This window comes from Lissotriton vulgaris, chromosome 9 (genome assembly GCF_964263255.1).
Source record: "Lissotriton vulgaris chromosome 9, aLisVul1.2, whole genome shotgun sequence".
NCBI lineage: Eukaryota > Metazoa > Chordata > Amphibia > Caudata > Salamandridae > Lissotriton > Lissotriton vulgaris.
This window is the reverse complement of record NC_141697.1, coordinates 470239326-470260011: the sequence shown is the minus strand read 5'-3', so window position 1 is coordinate 470260011 and position 20686 is coordinate 470239326. Positions and strand designations below refer to the sequence as shown.

The 20686-nt window shown below is 45.1% G+C and overlaps 1 protein-coding gene across 1 annotated transcript in view; it reads right to left on the bottom strand.

The window, feature by feature from the left end:
• The window catches only part of LOC147690284 (uncharacterized), a 130900-nt gene that overhangs the window by 16319 nt on the left and 93895 nt on the right, over positions 1-20686 (bottom strand). Inside the window, exon 2 of the mRNA XM_086939473.1 lies at positions 7327-7386. Within this exon, the coding sequence (XP_086795599.1) occupies positions 7327-7386 (60 nt within the window). The remainder of the gene's footprint in view (positions 1-7326; positions 7387-20686) is intronic.

Sequence of the window (20686 nt, the reverse complement as noted above, 5' to 3'; positions counted from 1 at the left end):
GCCTCCAACAAAAAGTCAGTGGATGCAGTTGATAGGTTCCAGGGCACCCACCATTTAGTGGAGAGGACCATGAGATTGGGGTCCTTGGGAACAATATTGGTCCAGAGAGAGGGGCTGCATTCTTCCCTTTACATACTGGCCAGGCGCAAGTGGATGGGTCCCCAGGTCAATATTGGCCCGGGGAGGAGTGCTGCATGCCCCCCTTGGTATTAAGGCAAAGCCCTTGGAGATGGGATCCCTGGCCTGAATTTGGCCTGTGGTGGGAGGCTGCGTGCCCCCTTCTACATATTTAAGTGATGGGGCCCAGGAGATGGGGTCCGCAGGGTCACATATGGCCCAATGAGGGAGGCCACGTACCTCCCTCCCGCTAAAAAAAAGGTGTCAGGCCACAGTGGAGGGGGGGTCCATGGGGCTAAAAATCAACCCGGGGGAGCGGTCTGTGTGCCAGCACCCGGGTTGACTGCCTTTGGTGGTTTGCTACATGCAGCCAAGCACTGTGGCCAATCCCCCCCCACCCTATTGTGCACAGCCAAAGGATGTGTGCGGCGGAGATGGTTTAATGCATGGTTATTAAATATTTCTTTATGTTAAAAAATTTAAATTCACAGAAAAAAACAAAGCTTCCCGGCACGTTATAGTTAGGGTCACATTTTACATGCACAAAACCATAGAAATTCAGCAGTTATAGTCATCTCAAGGAACTATAACTTATGCCCTGAGGTAACTATAACTCACACCCTCACTGCTAATTACCCACATATTTATATCACTAATGACATATTCTATAATAACATTGATAATATCACTGCAGCATTTGCTGTAAAAGTATTGATGAGAAAGCTGTGCATGAGTGCAGGAGTGAGTTATAGTTACCTTAGGACACAAGTTATAGTTGCTTGAGATAATTATAACTATAACTGCTGTATTTCTATGGTTTTGTTTGTGTAAAATGTGAACCAAACAATAATGTCCCTGTAACCTTTGGGTTTTTTCCAGTGGATTTCTAAGGTTTATAACATTTTATTTCTTAACTATAATATCCCTTTGGACCCACAGATCCGTGGCAACATTTAAAAAGAAAGAGATGGGCAGGCTCCCATGCATCTTTTTTATGAATCTCCCGGGTAGGCTAAATCCTAGTCTTTATTAAATGCGGGGGGTGTCCATGCGGACCACTCGCACCCGGGAACTGCCACCTCCCTGGGGCTATACACAATTTCTTTGGGGGTTGCCCTGGGCAACCCCTGGGCCCTGGAGATCGCCACCTCCCCAGGGCTAAATGCAATTTTAATGCAGGGGCCTCAATTCACCCTGCAGCCCTGGGGACTGCCACCTCCCCAGGGCAAATGGTAATAATGAAAGTGGGGGGGCCGTGTGCTCAAAGCGGAGCACAATTTCTTTGACAGAGAGGGGGCTGCATGTTAGCAGGTCCTTCTGTGTTAAATCAATGCCAGCTCCTGCAGGAGGTGGGGAGCTGGCAGGGACCATGGGGGCCTTTACGCTCCCCCCACAGTCCCCAACACTGCAAAGTGGTTGCTCAGGGTGGGACCAGGGTACCCACACTAGTGGTCTGGCCCGTGAGTATGGGGTCTACCGGGTCAGTAATCTGCCCGGTAAGCGGGCAATCAGCTCCTCTCCCATTGTTTTTGTTAATCAATTTTTTTAAGAGTCCCGACCCTGGGGGGTTGGGTCCCCAGGGCCAAAATCAGCCCCCCTCTTTTTTAGTTTAAAAAAAATATTAAAAGGCTGGGCCGCAGGGGGGTGGAGTCTCCAGAGCTGAAATTGGCCTGGGAGGAGGGGCATGCGGCCCCCCTCCCCGAATAAACAATTAAATGACCCGACTGGAGCCTCCACACCCTTTCTTTACTACTCTGCAAATGTGCCTCCTAGCACACTGTTGATTGGGGATGAAGTCCCATTGGCTGCAGAGGGTCCTTGGGGACAACAAGACCTCCTGTTATATCCAGTAAGTCCCACAGAGTGGGATTCCTGAGAGGTTGACGGAGGCCATGCCCCCCTTTCTCCAGTAGTCTTCAAACTCACCTCCTGGCGCACTGCAGGTTGGGGATCAAGTCCCCTTGGCTGCTGAGGGTCCTTGGGGGTCAGGAACCCCTTCTGTTACCTCCAGTAAGTCCCAGAGAGCATGATTGCTGAAAACACAACTACTAGTTAATATACCATAGAATTTCACTGGAAAAAATCTAAGGTTACAGGGACGTTTCAGTTAGGGATTAGCATTTAAAAAACTTTAGAATTTCACTGAAAAAAACAAAGGTTACAGGGACTTTGTAGTTAGGAAATGGAATTTTGAAAAAAAACGTATACATTCCTGTAAAAAGAAAAGGTTACAGGGACATTAGATGTCATCAGTGATGTCACTGACCATCTCATTAGTAATGAAATGTGAGAGGTCATAAGCAGTGCCTTGCGGGAGCAGGAATGATAGTTAGCTCAGCTAACCATAACTGCTAAATTTCACTGGTTTTGTGCGAGTGAAACCTGAGCCTAACTTTAACGTCCCTGTAACCTTCGTTTTTTTCAGTGAATTTCTAAGGGTACATATATATTCACTGAAAAGAAATAAAGTTTTAAATAGCGTTATAGTCAGGTGAATATGTCAGTGACAACTTTAGCATTTTGAATAAAAAAAACCTGAGAAATTCACATGTTATAATTAGCGGAGCTAACTTTAACTTGCACCTTCACAATGCGCTGCTTATGACCTCATATAATACATCACTTATGACGTGTTTAATGACATCATTTAGGACATTACTGATGACATCTCAAATGACTTCACTAATGACATAATTCAATGAGTGTGTTATGTTGTTTTATAGTTTACATAGTGGTGGGTAGCTACCATATAACTTTTCTACCTAATTATTTCAAGCCTGTGCCTAGCTAATGGGTGTAAGTGTTTACAAAGCGCATGTGTTCTTTGTGCCTCTGCACATATTATTTTTTACAAATTGAGGGGCATATTTACAAGCCCCTTGCACTACTTTTGCGTCACTTTTAACATGGGAAAAGTGACGCAAAAGTGGCACAAGCGACTTGTAAATATGCCCCTAAGTACTAGGGAGATTCATCAAAATGTGAGGCTATCCTCCCAAATGCCCACCAGGGGGATTAGTCCATGAGGACATGTCCTTACTCCATTCGTGAGATGTTAACAACCCGAACTTTGCTGTTTTCTGCCAGAATTAAGAGCAATACCTCCTCTTAACCCACAATTCCTCTGCTGTGAGCGACCACAGAAAGGGTCACCACAAGTTGCAAGCTGATTAACTCCCACACATGTCTGACCTTTTCTCAGATAACGCCCGGGGCACACCTCAATTTGCCACCTCCTTTACTGCTGTCTTCCTTTGAAAGATATTCCTCTCACCCCCTGCTTCTTTGGACAGTGAGACTGCCAACATTAATCTTCACTCTCGAATTATTTAATGCACATCTTTGATATGAATATGGCCCTGGTTGCCTACAGAAACAATGTTTAAACACACTTTTCTTTGAAGCCAGGCTGGAGGGAGTCTGCTGGCTGACTTCTATGCTCCGTAGGGAGGAACCATAGCAGCACTGGTAAAAGAGCTCAAACCAACCTCATTTCATCCATTTCCTCACACATTTTCTCTGTTTCCATTAATATTTTTTCTCTCTCTCTCAACCTCATTTCATCCACTTCCTCACACAATTTCTCTGTTTCAATTCATTCATTCATCTCTCTCTCTCTCTCTCTCTCTCTCTCTCTCTCTCTCTCTCTCTCTCTCTCTCTCTTTCTCTCTCCCCTGCCTCCAGGGACTCCAGTCCACTGAGGAAATGGCCGTGGCATAAAAGGCCTATCCGGCCTTGCCGGTAGGGTCTCAGCGTCCTAGGCCTGGACCCAGCTCCTCCATGCTAATGGTCGTCCCAGGTGCCACAGTACACTTGCAAGTAAGGCCAGCTTGCATGCAGTTCACCTCAATTAACCTTCCGTGTTACAAATTGTAAGAAATGCCCTCAAAGCTAATTTGTTGATGCCATTCATATGCGCTCTGCGCAAATCACTTTGCCATAAACAATCTCACCTTTGAGGACTTGCCTGCATAATCAGCAAATCATACGCTAAGAGACGTCTAAATGGCATTTTTCGACATATTACCGTGAACCCGCGTTGCTCTTTTCCTGTGATCTCGCCTATGCCTCTTGGACAAATGCCTTGTTTTCAGTCCATCCTTTCATCTGATTTTCCACGCAGAGATGAAAGCTGTAAAACTAGTTTCTCAACATAAACTAACTTCTAAGACACAAAAGATGAAAAGTGTTAATTGAAATTCAGAACAAAGGCCCTCTTGAATTGTAGAGCATAATAGAGAAGTGTTTTCAAACACATCCATTACCTCAGTGTCAGTCAGAAAACCACTGAACACTTTGATTTCCAAAAATAATTAACTTGTAGAAACACCTGCACTCTGAGCAATGGTCTGAAGCACTTCAACCTGTTGGAAAGTCCGTGATCGGTGGATTGCTTATTTAGTCGGAAGGTATTTTGTAAACTGAAATAACTCGCCATGATTGGTGCACAAACGTTGGTTTGCACCGTTTTTTAGACCTCTGTTATACGCAATAGAGCAAACAGAATGTCCTCTAATCCGTATTACGTGCGTAATTTTGGACTAGGGCCAAAACAGAAACAACAGTAACTTCTTCGGTTTTTGTCATGTTTCATATTGTGGGATTGAACAATTCTACTTTTTTCGTATTTAAAATGGGAACGATTAAATCAAATTTTTATCAAAAAACGCAATAGTGAAAAATTGAGTTGCTTCATTTTCTGCGCAGAAAATATATTTATCTTGTTAAAAACTACATTGCATATCTACAGTAATTGATAATCAAAAGTAATATCCTATATTATTTGCAGTTGTTTAGCGATATCTTTAATTGATGTATGCCTTGTTGTTAACATGTTTATGTAATGCGGAAAGCTAAAGAGATCTTTTTCTTCTATCTCTATTATGCAAGCAGGAATACTTTGCAATAGAGATTTTTCCTCTTTTTGACACTTTTGCCAAGTGTAGTTAATCGGGTCCTTTAGTTGCATTACACTACTGTCCCCCCTTCACGTTTTTGATGGTGCTGGTAATGCCAGTTGCCATTCCCATAGTCATTCTGAGTTTTCAAATGTCATCTCTGGATTATGGCTAAGTGAAACTCCTGGTGGAGAATGAGGAATTTACAGTAGAACTGGAGACAATGGGAGATATTACCAACAAATGGCGATATTTATCGCAAATCGTGTTTTGTGTGAGAATTTTTATCGCTGCCGAACGCCGGAATCTATCGCCGTATTAGCGGCGTATTAGCAACACGGCGCTAACAGGCGATAGCTTCCTTTTCCAGCAGAAATGGACGGCGATAGATTTAGCGTGACAGTGATAAAAAATCTCACACTAACGCAAAAAAAAGTGGCGATGGGCCAATGAGCGACATAATCCGATCGCTAATTGGCACCAGGCCTGCATTTCTCACGTTCAGCGTGAAAATGCACTACAAAAAGCAGAAAAAAGCAGAAAAAAAGGAAAATAGCAGAGGAGCCATGGATGAAGCTGGGACCAGTGTGGAGGCCACAAACAACCCCACAAATACCCAGGAGGACTAGCCAGAGACCCATGTGAAGGCAAAGAGGTAGAGGAATCCCAAGTTCAGCCAGCAGGAAAACCAGGTCCTGATTGCGGAGGTGACTGAACACCAACAAGAACTGTTTGTCACCTCCACAGTGACATTGGTAAGAAAAAGAAATATATGACAGGACATTGTGTTCAAGGTGAATGCCGTCGGAGAGAGGATGAGGACAGTGGACGACTGCAAGAAGCGCTGCGCATGATACCAAGCGCAAAACCAAGGAGAAACTAGCAGCCAACCTGAAAGCAGCATAGCAGACTGGAGGAGCTGGATGAGTTGGAGGAGCAGGTGTTCCCAGTCATCAGTGAGGAGACGGTGGTCAGAGTTTCGGGCCAGGATACTGCTGAATGTGACCAGACACAACAACAACAGGGTGATATACAACCTGGGAATGTGGGTAAGGGGACTCATGTACAATTAAATATATAGCAGTGCATACCCACAATTACTGTGCATCATGTCCCGGATATCCTTGTCCATGGTGACATAGACACATATCACCCTACTCAAACAATACATTGCACGACACATACTGGCAGGCACACAGACTTGGAAATGTGCACAGAAAAGTAAGCCCAAAATAGTCCAAGATCAACATCAGACCACTAAATAAGTGCTACATCAAATGGCAAAGTGGCAGATTAACTTGAGGTGCGGCAGGGTGGCAAAAAAACCCTAGCCTCATCACCACGCATATTCAAATCAACTGCACAAGGATGCATCTTTCTTTGATGCCAAAATTAGGATGCATGTGAATGTGACTGATTATGTGCACGAAGAGGCATGCCACCACCAATGTCAGCACACCTGCAACATTGTGCTCCTGTGTTTAAGTTGTTTGCAAGGTTGTGTATGCGCAGGTAAGTCTACCTATATGCACATGCACATTCCTGCACACAGGTGCACATATTCAATCCTTAAAAACTATGTTGTTACTATCATGTGTTCTGCTTCGTGCTGCACCGAGGAAAGATACAATATGGAATATTAAAAAATGTTTCTGTATGTACTGGAAGGGCCACCTTCCTGTACATATATAAACCATGTCATTTTGCTTTTTCCATATATGCTGCACAAGGAAGCTCACATGTAAAAAGCAAAAATCATGAGAAAAAAGCATTCATCCCCGTTTAGCCAGATTATGACCAGGATGTCACTGGTGTTAAATTGTGCGCTGCCATCTATCAATGCCGCACTTGTACACAGGGAGAAGCGTCAACTACAATGGGAGTTGCTGTGGAACGCCAACTGCAACACCCACTGCACGCCCCTTTCCCGCTAAACACAGCATGAAAGGGTGCCTTATTAACAAGGAAGCGTTACTACACATGAAGTGGATTAACGCTGCCTCTGTCATGATGCAAGGCCCCTATTGCCAACACAACTTCAATGGAAGTGGCGTTGTGTTGACGATAGGGTCTCAATGATATGCACCTTACTTTCCATGTGCATCACTGACTGGGGTTTGGCAAAGTTACAACTGGGAGACAAATGCATTGCTCAACCTTCACTTACCGATTTGTGCACACTTCCACAATACATCATCACACTGTAGGCAAGGGACATGTGATACAACCCATACTGCATACTACAAAGTTGATCATTTGACCCAGACATCCATGACTCTGCACTATGCCAATATATCATGTCCAAACTCACCAGTGAAGATGGTGTCCTCAAAGCTGTCAATGTCCCCCTGTGTGATTGGTGGCCGACTATCTGTGAGACAAGCAAATAAAATGTGTTGGTATCAGACGTTAAATCATATGTGTCATATTCCTCATACCAATCATCACCATAACAGAAAATGCTATGTAACTGGACTAAACTGTGGTCCATGATGCATAAGCTAGGTATTGAAGAGGGGTTGATAAATATCCTGAAAGAATTGCATTGGAACACTACTGCCAGGTCCGTTTTAGCCCAGCGGGGGGGCGAACTGACCAATTCTATGCTCAGGAGGAGTACGGCAAGGGTGCATACTAGCCCCTTTTCTCTTTTCCCTCTACATCAATGCCTTAGAGAGTGCCCTCACCGCCCTAGATGTGGATTGCCCCAAAGTAGGACCGCGTCAAATACCAGTACTATTGTACGCGGATGACGCGGTCCTGCTGGCCCGGACCCCGAGGGCTTTACAACTTTTGGTGGATGGATTTGTTGAATTTATGGCTGACTTGGACCTATCTGTCAATTTAAATAAATCGTTTGTGATGGCGGCTGGCAAAAAACCCGCCAATAAGTGTGTGTTCAAGATAGGATCACATACCTTGGGTAAAGTAAAGACTTTTCCCTACCTGGGCTTGCTATTTGATGGTAACATTCAGTTTAGCCAGCTGCTCGAGGAACATTGTACCAAGCTTGTCTCTTCAAATGGTGCCATATTAAGCTTTGCCCGAAGGTTGGGGCGTTGGTGTCCAGAACAGATAATGGCACTATATGGCTCAATCAGTACAGCAAAGGCCTTGTATGGTGCTGAGGTATGGGGTTTCAGGGACTGCAAGCAACTGCAACAACAGGAAGATACATTTTTCCGCAGAATCCTGGAAATCCCACATACCATCCCTGCTGATATTGCCCGTGCCAAACTGGGGATGCCATACATTTCAGACAATGCTAAGCTGAGGCCAATCATGGCATGGACTAGAATTCGTACCAACCCGGAGGCAGCCCTGAGCAGGGAAATCATGTTAGACTGCTTGCAGAGGGACAAGGGGCTACAAATTCCTTGGCTAAAATATGTGAAAGACTCTTTAGTGAACATTGACCAGTGCCAACTTTTTAATGATCCATCCTCGATCTCAAATAGTTGTAAACCAAGGGTGAAAAAATTGCTCTTAGAAAAATTTGAATCTGACAGAAGTGGTCTTGGCTCTGTAAAGAAATCAATAGCAGCTCACAACCTTGTAAGAAATGGGGTGGGAATGGAACCATATCTGTTTCTGATGTACAGCCAAAATTACCGATTATTAATGTGCCGTTTTAGGCTCAATTGGTTACCCAACATTTTAGCCTATACTGCTGGTTTTACTGTAACAATTGAGCAGAAGGGTGACTGCGGCTGCGACAATAGGTCTCTGCAGGACACCCTTCATTTTGTACTTTTATGTTCATTTTATAGAAACCCTAGACGTTTGTTCTTGGTAGACATTCTTAGGAAACAGAAATTGCGCCATGCAAGAGCTGCATTGTTGTTCCTGCAGAAAGCTAGTGATACCCATACTTTATGTGCCATTTTAAGCTTTTTAAAAGTAGCTGTAAGATTGAGGAACACAAGAAATTAATTTATCTTTGTAAATAATCAGACTCTCTTTATGAATTGTACCCTCTCTTTTTTAAAGTTTTTATTTACTAAAAGTTCAGGAATGATATATAATGAAATTTTATTATGTAATGTGTTTTTATGAGGAATTTTATTGTTTGAAATAAAGATTTACTGTACTGAACTGAAGCTATGTAACTGTAGTGTTGCGTTTCATGTTGGCTACATGATTGGGCCCACTTTGACTTTGACACACCAGACCTGTGAATGCTGAGTCGGGACAAACAATACTGTAATGATAGCTAGCATGCACATAACAGTAGTGTGAGACATCCACAAGGCACCATTACTACATGGAACATAATGTTATACATGTTCTTTGTACGATTGCATCGCTGCAGATCGCACAAGGCAGTTTCACAGAGGTTGTTGGTGTGTGGCAATCTGGAGATGTCCGATTTCCTTTGACCATTTGTTCCTATAAAATACATTGTCACACAGTAATCATGCTCACAGGGCAGCGTAGCTAACGTACCACAATTCACAAGGACAGCATTTCAACACTACCTTTTGGCCAGGACACAGCTCACATAAACAATTCCTTGGATAGGTCATGTACAGTCATCCCTGCCGTACACAAACAATCTTCTGCCTGCACACACTTATTGCGCAGTTGTGCCAGCGATGGCACTACAGTGCTAAGTGTGTCTCCAGCGCAGTGGATAACACAGACTAGCACCCTATGCTCGCCAATATGATGCAGCGTTCTGTCTCGGATGTGCCAATATTATCCGTGAGTGCATTACATATTCCACCTCACTCAGCAACCTTTTTTTCACTTTGACACCAGTGTCACACACATCCTAATTTAATTTCTTTAAAGCATTCATGATTAAATTTGGAGTTTGTACTTACCACCCTGTAGGCCAATCATGACTCCCACATTATCCAGGAGGTCAGGTTCATGGGCCAGCAGATCCTGCCAGCGGTGCTTCCACTGGTGCACGGTATGGTCCACTCCAAAGAATCAGAGCATCTGTACCCACACACACTCCCGCCTCCCCTCTCCGACATCAAGGGCAGGTAGAATGTTATCATCCACAGGAAGCCCCCCAATGCCCCCTCGGACAGCCTGCCCTCCCTGCCCCAGGCCCGCATCTCCCTACACGCCTGTGAGCCCACAGCCAAAAAAAAGAACCCTCTAAAATATCCCCAACAACAACAAAGAAAGTTAACCCGAAGACAAACACCCGACATGTTTGAGTACAAGAGACAAAAGAACACAAAAATCAGTACACAACACTTCACAGACACTATCAAGAGGACACAGGACACAGCAGTACTCTCCAAATCTCAAAACTGCAGCACACACCACCAAACACCTCCTACACTCTCCGCAATCACCAGCAATGTGCTCAAAAGAGAAAGTTAAAGTGCAAAACACTACTCCAGTAGTCAGGAAGCATGCAGACATCACTACTTGGCTATTTGTGACCCGTTTTTGAGAAAGCGGTGAAAATCTGCACGCTAATAGGCTCATGAGTAATATTTTGTTTTGTACATTGTGTAGAGTGAAGTATTTTTCCATCGGACGTATGAAAAAAGCATTGCATTGTCATTTTAGCTGCCAGATCTTCACTCTAAGAGCAAGTTCATACACAGATGACCAGTCTTAGAGCAAAGTTCAGAGATCTACAACAACTAGAAATGCTTGATTAGCACACCAATGGCACCCTAAATATAATATTTCACAACACATGACACCCTAAATTGCAACTTTCGCCCCAGGTGACACCATAATTGCACATTTCACAACAAATCAATCAATCAGGGGAATTGTAAATGTGCTACTCACCCGTGAGGGTTACAAGGCGCTGGGGGTGCAGATATTTTGGCCAAACGCCACCTCTTGAGAGGCTTCATGAAGGTGTTCAGGGAGGGGGCGTGTCTGATGTCTGCCGGCATCTCAGTCCTTGTTTTGGCTGCAATGCGAGAGAAGGATCTTCCCCATGCTCTGGCTCTGTGGATGCAAGGGGTTTCGGCCAGTGAGGGTTTTGTAAATTGGAGTTTTCTTCTTCGATAACTTTATTTCGGTCTCAACGGCCCATAAAAACACAATTTAAAATATACCTACATACAACAACAATGGAGTTAATAAATAACAGAACAATACAAAAACATCATACATTTAACATTACTGGCAAGTTAAAACTAGACATTAGGCATCCCATTTCAGTAAAGTTATCGAAATTAAACATTTTAAAATACTCCTACGTTTATGCCGCATCCCATTTAAAAAGCGTGAGACATCAAAAACAATAGGGGGATGGGTATCATATTTTAAAACTCTAAAAGCTTGGAGACAAAACCTAAGTTTTTACAAATCGGAATTACCCGACGTTTTCTTAATACAAGATATGCAGGACAGATATAAAAAACGTGAGTTTCAGTTTCTCTCTTGTGTTTACATGCTGGACACTCAGTACTTTTTTGGCTGTCCCATTTGCTAGTGAACGACATAAGAGGAAGAGTCCCCATCCTGAATTGCATGTATAACTTCCTAGCAATGCAGGGTAGATTAGGTCTAGGATCTCGTCGTTATTTTTATTATCCTCTTTTACTCGTAAAAACTCAATTGTCAGACGACCGATTGTAGAACTTGCATGAAGGGTTAAAAGATTGTGGTGCCTATAGGATCGAACCAAGTCTGTCCTGGGTGTTAAAGGGCATACTACATCAGGAGTTTCCCATAACCCAGGCCTTCCTAACCTGCTACTAATTACCTTAATGTGACTCAGCCACAGTATTTCTTTACTACTCAGGGTTACCCACACCTCCCTAAATTCATTTCTATAGGACACTAGTTCAGGGAGTGGCCATAGCCTTCTCCAATACATGAGTGGCCTTAGGGCCACTTCTTTCTCAATGGGAAGTAACCCTAGATACATGCGAAGGGGCACTAACGGTGTGCTAGGTGGAAGTCCCACCAAATTCCTCATGAGTGTATGCTCTACCTTCATGAGGTTGGCAGGCCTATAGTGCCCCCAAAGTTCAGTCCCATAGAAGGTAGCCGCCCTAGCCTATACTTTGTAAATTTCGATAACAGGGGCAGCCGGGTTTAACTCGAACCCTCTATGCATTTTCAGTATCCCCCCGCCACTTGGGTTAACTTTAGAGATGCCTTTACCAGTTGGGAACCCCATTCCAGGTGTTCCGAGAGGGTGATACCTAAGTACTCAAAAGTCTTCACTCTCTCACGGGGAGTGCCGTCCAAAAGTGGATTTGGGCGAGTCGACCTGGGAGGGTTGAAGATCATAAATTTGGTTTTATTTAAATTGATCTCCAGTCCTCTCATTTTACAGAACTCAGCAAAGCCATCCAGGGTGCGTTGGATGCCCGTTAATGTCTTGGACAACAACAACGCGTCGTCCACGAACATCAGCGCGGGCACCCTCCCCGAGACTAGCCTCGGTGCATCACTGTCCTTGGTTCCAAGTAGGTGGTCTATAAGCTCATTAATATACAGGTAGAATAGGGTGGGGGCCAGGACACACCCCTGGCGCACCCCCTGTTTCACCGGGAAGCATGCTGACAACTCCCCAAGCTTCCCGCACCTAACTTGTGCATAAGTCTCCTTATGCAGCCTCACCAGCACATCCAAAAGGTAAGGTGGAATCCCAGGATCGTTGAGTACCCTCTGCAGTTTTTCCCTGGGGACCAGATCAAAAGCAGACCTCAGGTCAACAAAAATTAGGTAGATCCACACTCACCGTTTTCCAATGCAAAACCTGAAGTCTGAATATCTGGTCGATAGTAGATGTACTCGTCCTGAAGCCAGCCTGGAAAGTACTCAGGATCTCTTTTTCCTTGATCCACCCCTGGACTCTGTCTAAAATAACCCGCCCCATCAGTTTTTGGGTGGTGTCAATCAGGCTGATAGGCCTGTAATTTGACGGTAGAAGAGGTCAACCTTTTTTGTAAATCAGGACTATTTCGGCACCACGCCAGGTGTCCGGCAAGTCTATTCCCATTAAAATGGCGTTAAACAACGTACACAAATATGGTGCCCAGATTTTTGGTTCTGACCGAAACAGATCCCCAGGAAGCTTGTCTAAACCAGGCGTCTTATTCGGTAATAAATTGTTAATGGCGGATTCCACATCGCATAAAGTAATCTCCCAAGTCCCCCCAATCGATACTCATGGAGGAGGCTTGTTGGCGAAGTGGAAGTACCGTCATCATCCATATTTGCATATAAAGCTCCAATAATGAGTTTCCCAGGCTAATGGAGCTATATTTGGTTCTACCGCCGATCTACCCTCCCTCCCCCAGAACTGACTATTGCCTAGAATGTTTTCAAGTCTTTTGCCATAAGGGCATTCCTTAGATCATCCCATTTGTCTGCTTCCCAGTTTTTCTTTTCTATTTGAATATCCCGCTTGTACATGCCCCGACATAGATTAATCTTTGACTTCTCCTTAGCCTTTAAAGCACTTAACAAATCTGTTTTGGCCTTTCTGCAATTGGCATTAAACCAGGGATGAGCAGAGACCTGATTCACCCTTCAAATTCCTGCTGGATAGAATACTTCACGAAGCGTTGAGGACAGCTGTTTATGTATTTTTAAAGGCCTGCCCCCCAGCCCAGTTTGCAAGTCCGTTGCCCCGACCTCTCCCATTTCTCTTAAGTAAGGCAAAACCTGATGATAGATGCTGGCTAATTTAGTTGGAGAGCCCTGGATGAAGGACCATTTTACTCTCCGCCTGTTATTAGTTAAAGACAGTAAGTGACTGATACCGGGTTCGACAAACCCAAACTCTCTGGTTTAAGAGACATAACTAAAGCGTTATGATCAGTATCTTGTCTTGGGTATATCTGAAAGTCCAGGACCCTATCCCATGTTCTGGATTCAACCATATTGTAATCCAGGATTGAGTTTTGCCCTTCTCTATTGAAAGTGGGCAGACCAGGTCTATCAGATTTTGTCCTCCCGTTACATGCCCTCAGTGAAGATGACAGGGTGAGCGAATTTATTTATAAGACCAACGGCGTCCATACACTGACTGGTGGAATCTGGGGTTCGGGTATGTGTCAGTACTGGTCCTCGCGTCTGGGCCTTCTGTGCTTGTTTGGTTAGGGGTTCAAACTGACAATTGAAATCGTCCCCTATTATCAGGAAAGCTGCTGTAGGTGACGGCGGTGACCTGTTGGTTCATGTTGAGTGATGAGACAAGTATGATATGGAGGTTTTTAGCCTGGTCTGCAGGGGGAGGTGGTCTTCTGAAGGCTGTCAGCCACCAGGTGCTATCCCATGCTGAAGGGGTGGTTACAAGGACGAGGTTGTCTGTCTTCTCAGGGTTGAGCTTCAGGCAACTGTTGGTCAGCCACACTGTGCCATGTTGCATTCCTTTCTGGAAGTTGATTTAGCGGTGGTGTGGACTTTGGTGGGGTAGTGGATGAGCTGGGTGTCGTCAGCGTAGGATAGGATGTTGAGACCATGCTGTTGGACGATGTCTGCGAGGGGGGGCCTTGTAGATTCTGAAGAGGCTCAGGCTCAGTGATGACCCCTGTGGGACCCTGCAGGAGATTGTTGTGGGATCGAAGATGAAGTGTGGCTGTCTGATCCTTTGCCTTCTTACGGTGAGGAATGATCGGATCCAGTTCAGGGCTGTACCTTGGATGCCTGCGTTATGTAGTCTGGTGAGTAGTGTGCGTTGGGAGATGTTGTTGAAGGCTGCTGAAACATCGCATATTTATTTATTTATTCAAGCAATTTGTAGAGCACGCAAATACCCGCGGGTGTTTCGGCGCTTTTGACGGCAGAGGCAGTAGTGAGGTGGTGTGCTGCTATTTGGTTAAAAAGCCAGGTTTTTATTAGCTTCCTAAAAGCCGGCAGCGATCGAGAAGATATACTTTGCTGAGGGAGGGTGTTCCACAGTCTGGCCATGGCAAGAGTGAATCTTTTGTCTCCCCAGGGGACCTCGTTAGTGCGGGGAATCGTGAGGAGATTGGCAGTTGAGGATCGTAGGTTTCTGCTTGGTAAGTGGCCGCAAAAGGCTTTCTTTAGAAAGTCCGGACCTGTGTTATGAATGGCCTTGAAGGCAATGCATAGGGCCTTGAATTTTATGCAGCTTGTTATTGGGAGCCAGTGCAAGTTTTGCACCACCAAGGAGATGGTTTTGTACTTGGGGGTACCTGTAATTAACCTTGCAGTGGCATTCTGTACCATCTGTAGTTTGTCAGTGATCTTTTTCAGGGCATTCAGGAGCAGGCCATTGCAATAGTCAATTTTGGACATGACAAGGGTGCTAATCAGGGTTTTTCCTGTGCTTGATGGAAGGAAGGGTAGCAGTTTCTTGATAATTTTTAGTGTGTAGAAGGAGGACAAGATGATAGCATTGGCATGAGCTGAGAAAGTAAGCATATCGTCAAACATGACTCCCAAGTTTCTTAATTTCGGTATGGGGTGGAGGGCCCGGGGCGGTACGCCACCAGGTGGGGTACCATGTTGTGTGTAGATTGCCAAAGATTATAACCTCAGTTTTTTCAGAGTTTAATTTTAGGCAGTTCTTGGCCATCCAGGAGCTGATGGCGAGCATACCAGATTGAAAACTAGCCTCAATTGCTCCTCCATCGTTGTTAATTGCGAGCACCAGCTGTGTGTCATCGGCATAAGATGTCAACCCCATCCCATGGGCTTTGATGACCTTGGCCAGGTCCGACACATAGATATTGAACAGTGTTGGATTCAAGGAAGATCCTTGCGGCACACCACATGAGAGGAAAAAATATGGGGAATTATATTCACCGAGACTCACTATCTGAGTGCGGTTGGCCAGGAACGAGGTCAGTAAATCTTTGGCTTTAAGTTTAATGCCCATATTTGAGACACAGTGGATCAGAGTGGCATGAGTGACCGTGTCGAAAGCTGCTGACAAATCCAGCAGTGTCAGAACTGCTGTTCAACCTTGGTCTCGGGTGGCTCTAATTTCGTCTGCAGCTTTGATAAGGGCAGTTTCTGTGCTGTGGCCTTTCCTGAAGCCGAACTGTGTTTCATCCAGAAGATTGTTTTCTTCGATGAAGTGAGCTAGCTGTGTGTTCATTATTTTTTCAAAATTTTTTCCTGGGAAGGGGAGGCTCGTGATGGGTCTAGCGGGTCGAGATGCTGTTTCTTCAGCAGAGGTTTGATGGTTGTCTTTTTCCAGGTTGCTGGGTAGATACCGGTGTTGAACATGGCGTTACAGATGTCTGTGAGTTTAGGGGCTAGTTGATTGGGAAAAAGTTTTGATACAGAGGCTGGGCATGGATCCGTAGAGGAACCTGATTTGATGGTGAGAATGAGGTCATAGATTTGTGTGCTCTTCAACGTTGTGAAGGAACTCTCCAACTCCAGCTCCAACACCAACAACATCCCGCCGTCGCAAGCCCTGTGCGACTCCCTCGCCACCTTCTTCCACCGCAAGATCGCCGACATCCACGATAGCTTCAACCCGCGGACAACCCTAACAGTCCCCAACACGCCTGAACCACCACACCCCACCGAGTACGGCCCCCCGACTACCTGGGCCAACGTGAGCATCGAAGACACAATCAAGACCATGGGCACAATCCACTCCGGATCGCCGTCCGACACTTTTCCACACCACATCTTCAACAAAGCCGGCAGCTCCATTGCACCCCACCTACGCAACATCATCAAACTCTACTTCGAGACCCTAACCTTCCCTGAAAGCTGGAAACACGCCGAGATCAACGCCCTACTGAAGAAACCCAAGGTGGATTCGAGCGAACTGAAAAACTTCCGGCCCATCTCCCTGCTTCCGTTCCCAGCTAAGGTCATCGAGAAGATAGTCAAAATCCAGCTCACCCGCTACCTCGAAGACAACAGCATCCTGGACCCCTCCAAGTCAGGATTCTGCAGCAACCACAGCTCCGATACCACCCTCATCGCCGCCAAAGACGACATCAGGATCCTACTGGACAATGGCGAGACGGCGGCCCTCATCCTTCTGGACCTCTCCGCCGCCTTCGACACCGTCTGCCACCGCACACTACGCACATGACTCCACGACGCAGGGATCCGAGACAAGGCCCTGAACTGGACCTCCTCCTTCCTCTCCTGCAGAATCCAGAGAGTCCGCCTCCCCGTTCCGATCCTAAGCATCCGAGATCATCTGCCGCAGGATTGGTGTCAGTACAACGCGTTTTTTTACAACGCATTCCGTTACATCGGAATTTTTACAACGCAGGATCCTTTACATCGGATGCCATTACAACGCATGGCATTACATAGCAGATGCTATTACAACGCATGGCATTACATCGTAAGTATAGGTAAGTATACCTTTTTTAAAAAAATGTAATTAAGTTAATTTTATTAATTTAATTTAATTAATTTAATTAAAATACATTTTAAAATAGTAATTAATTTAATTTAATAAAATAAAATCTATTTATTTAATTTAATTTTAATAAAAATTGTAATTAATTTTATTAAATTAATATAATGAAATTAATTTAATTTAAATATTTTTCTAAATGTAATATAATTAAATTAATTAAAATAATGTATTTAATTTAATTAATTTAATTAAAAAATGTAATTAATGTAATATAATTAATTTAATTTAATAAATACATTTTAATTAATTTAAAATTGGTAAATATAATTTAATTAGCCCTAAACACAAACCTACCCCTACCCCTGAACCCTAAAATACCCCTGTACCCCAAAACCCAAACCCTGCCCTAAAACCTAAAAACACCCCTGTACCCCAAAACCCAACCCCTGCCCTAAAACCTAAAAACACCCCTGTACCCCAAAACCCAAACCCTGCCCTAAAACCTAAAAACACCCCTGTACCCCAAAACCCAAACCCTGCCCTAAAACCTAAAAACACCCCTGTACCCCAAAACCCAAACCCTGCCCTAAAACCTAAAAACACCCCTGTACCCCAAAACCCAACCCCTGCCCTAAAACCTAAAAACACCCCTGTACCCCAAAACCCAAACCCTGCCCTAAAACCTAAAAACACCCCTGTACCCCAAAACCCAAACCCTGCCCTAAAACCTAAAAACACCCCTGTACCCCAAAACCCAAACCCTGCCCTAAAACCTAAAAACACCCCTGTACCCCAAAACCCAAACCCTGCCCTAAAACCTAAAAACACCCCTGTACCCGAAAACCCAAACCCAGCCCTAAAACCTAAAAACACCCCTGTACCCCAAAACCCAAACCCTGCCCTAAAACCTAAAAACACCCCTGTATCCCAAAACCCAAACCCTGCCCTAAAACCTAAAAACACCCCTGTACCCCAAAACCCAACCCCTGCCCTAAAACCTAAAAACACCCCTGTACCCCAAAACCCAAACCCAGCCCTAAAACCTAAAAACACCCCTGTACCCCAAAACCCAAACCTTGCCCTAAAACCTAAAAACACCCCTGTACCCCAAAACCCAAACCCAGCCCTAAAACTAAAAAAACACCCCTGTACCCCAAAACCCAAACCCTGCCCTAAAACCTAAAAACACCCCTGTACCCCAAAACCCAAACCCTGCCCTAAAACCTAAAAACACCCCTGTACCCCAAAACCCAAACCCTGCCCTAAAACCTAAAAACACCCCTGTACCCCAAAACCCAAACCCAGCCCTAAAACCTAAAAATACCCCTGTACCCCAAAACCCAACCCCTGCCCTAAAACCTAAAAATACCCAAACACCCCAAAACATATACCTCAGTACCCCAAAACATATACTCCTATACTCATACTTATTTAAAAAATTACTTAAATTAATACATTTAATTTATAATATTAAAAAACATAAATAAATTAATTTATTTAAAATTAATAATGACTAAATTAATTATATAATATTAAAAAAAATAAAAAATAAATGATATACTTACCAATACTTACGATGTAATGGTATGCGTTGTAATAGCATCTGCTATGTAATATCCTGCGTTGTAATGGCATCCGATGTAATGGAACCAGCGTTGTAAAAGCTGCGTTGTAACAGCATTACGACGTAAAAGTTGCGTTGTAACAGTGACATACCTCTGCGGCATCCCGCAGGGATCCTCCTTTAGCCCGATGCTGTTCAACGTCTACATGGCACCTCTCGCACGCATCTCCCGACATCATGACCTCAACATAGTCTCCTACGCCGACAACACGCAACTGATCCTCTCCCTCACCAAGGACCCCCTCACCGCCAAAACCAACCTCCACCAGTGAATGAAAGCCGTCGCTGACTGGATGGAGGATGGCCGCCTTAAGCTGAACACAAACAAGATGGAGATCCTCATCCTCGGGACCAACCCCTCAGCATGGGTCGACTCCTGGTGGCCCACATTGCCGGGGAAACCCCCCGCACCCACCAAACATGCACACAACCTCGGAGTCATCTTCGACTCGAAACTCACCATGACCAAACAAGTCAACGCTGTCTCCTCCACCTGCTTCAACACCCACCGTATGCTCCGCAAGATCTACAGATGGATCCCGACAGACACAAGGAAAACAGTCACCCAGGCCCTAGTCAGCAGCAGACTCAACTACGGAAACGCCCTCTACGCCGGAACCCCGACCAAGCTCATCAACAAACTGCAAAGAATCCAGAATGCCTCTGCAGGCCTGAACCTCGATGACCTGTGCGGTGACCACATCACCTCCCACCTGAGGAACCTGCACTGGCTCCCTATCGACAAAAGAATCTCCTTCAAGCTCCTGATCCACGCATACAAGGCACTCCACAAGACCGGCCCAGCCTATCTCAACAGTCGACTCTCCTTCTACGTACCCAACAAGAGACTCTGCTCCGCAGACCTCTCCCTGGCTACCATCCCACGCATCCGTAGAACCACAACTGGAGGCAAATCCTTTTCCCACCGCGCCGCCAAGACCTGGAACACCCTCCCTCTCATCCTACGACAAGCCGAAGACCTTCTGACCTGTCATATATTATGCTGACCTTGTCTTGAAATGCACTGGCTAAGGAGTTACATAGGTCCTGAGAGGGTGCTGGTGGAAGGTTTACTTTCGATCCTGATAGTATGGTGACTACCTGGAAGAGTAACTTAGTGGAGTCTTGGGCCATTTCTATTTGACCTGTGTAATATTTGCTTTTTTCTGAGATAATGAGCTGTTTATATTGGGAGATGGCCATTTTGTAACAAGCTTTGTCAGTGGTATTGTAGTTTCTGCGCCAGCGTCTCTCGAGGCTCCCACAGCGTTGTTTTTCCAATCTGAGTTGCTCAGAGAACCAAGGGGCTGATGCGGTGGTTCTGTTTTTTGAGAGCTTTTTCAGAGGTACTGTAGCATCAAATACTTTGTGTAACCAGTCTAAGTAATTAGAGGAGGCTAATGTTGGGTCTGGTGTGGGCTCATGGTTGGATGAGGATAACTGGGATTTGAGGAGCTGCTGATCTATGCCGCTCCAGGCTCTGAATTGAGTGAGCTGTTTGCGAAAGTGTGGTGGGGTAGTTTTATTGGCTCGAATGTTAAAAAAGACTGCCCAGTCCAAGTAAGGGGTATAGCTTTGCTTAGTGATAGCTTCGGGTTGTTTGTGAAAAGCCTGTTGAGGGTATGACCGGCTTTGTGCGTTGGGCTGGCGACCAATTGACGGAGGTCATTGGCATCTAGTTCTGTGAGCAGGGTGACTGTGTCCTTGTCGTCCAGATTTTCCAGGTGGAAGTTGAAATCACCCAAGATGGTAAAGTCTGCCTCCCCTGCTACGGGTTCCAATAGGCTGCCTAGG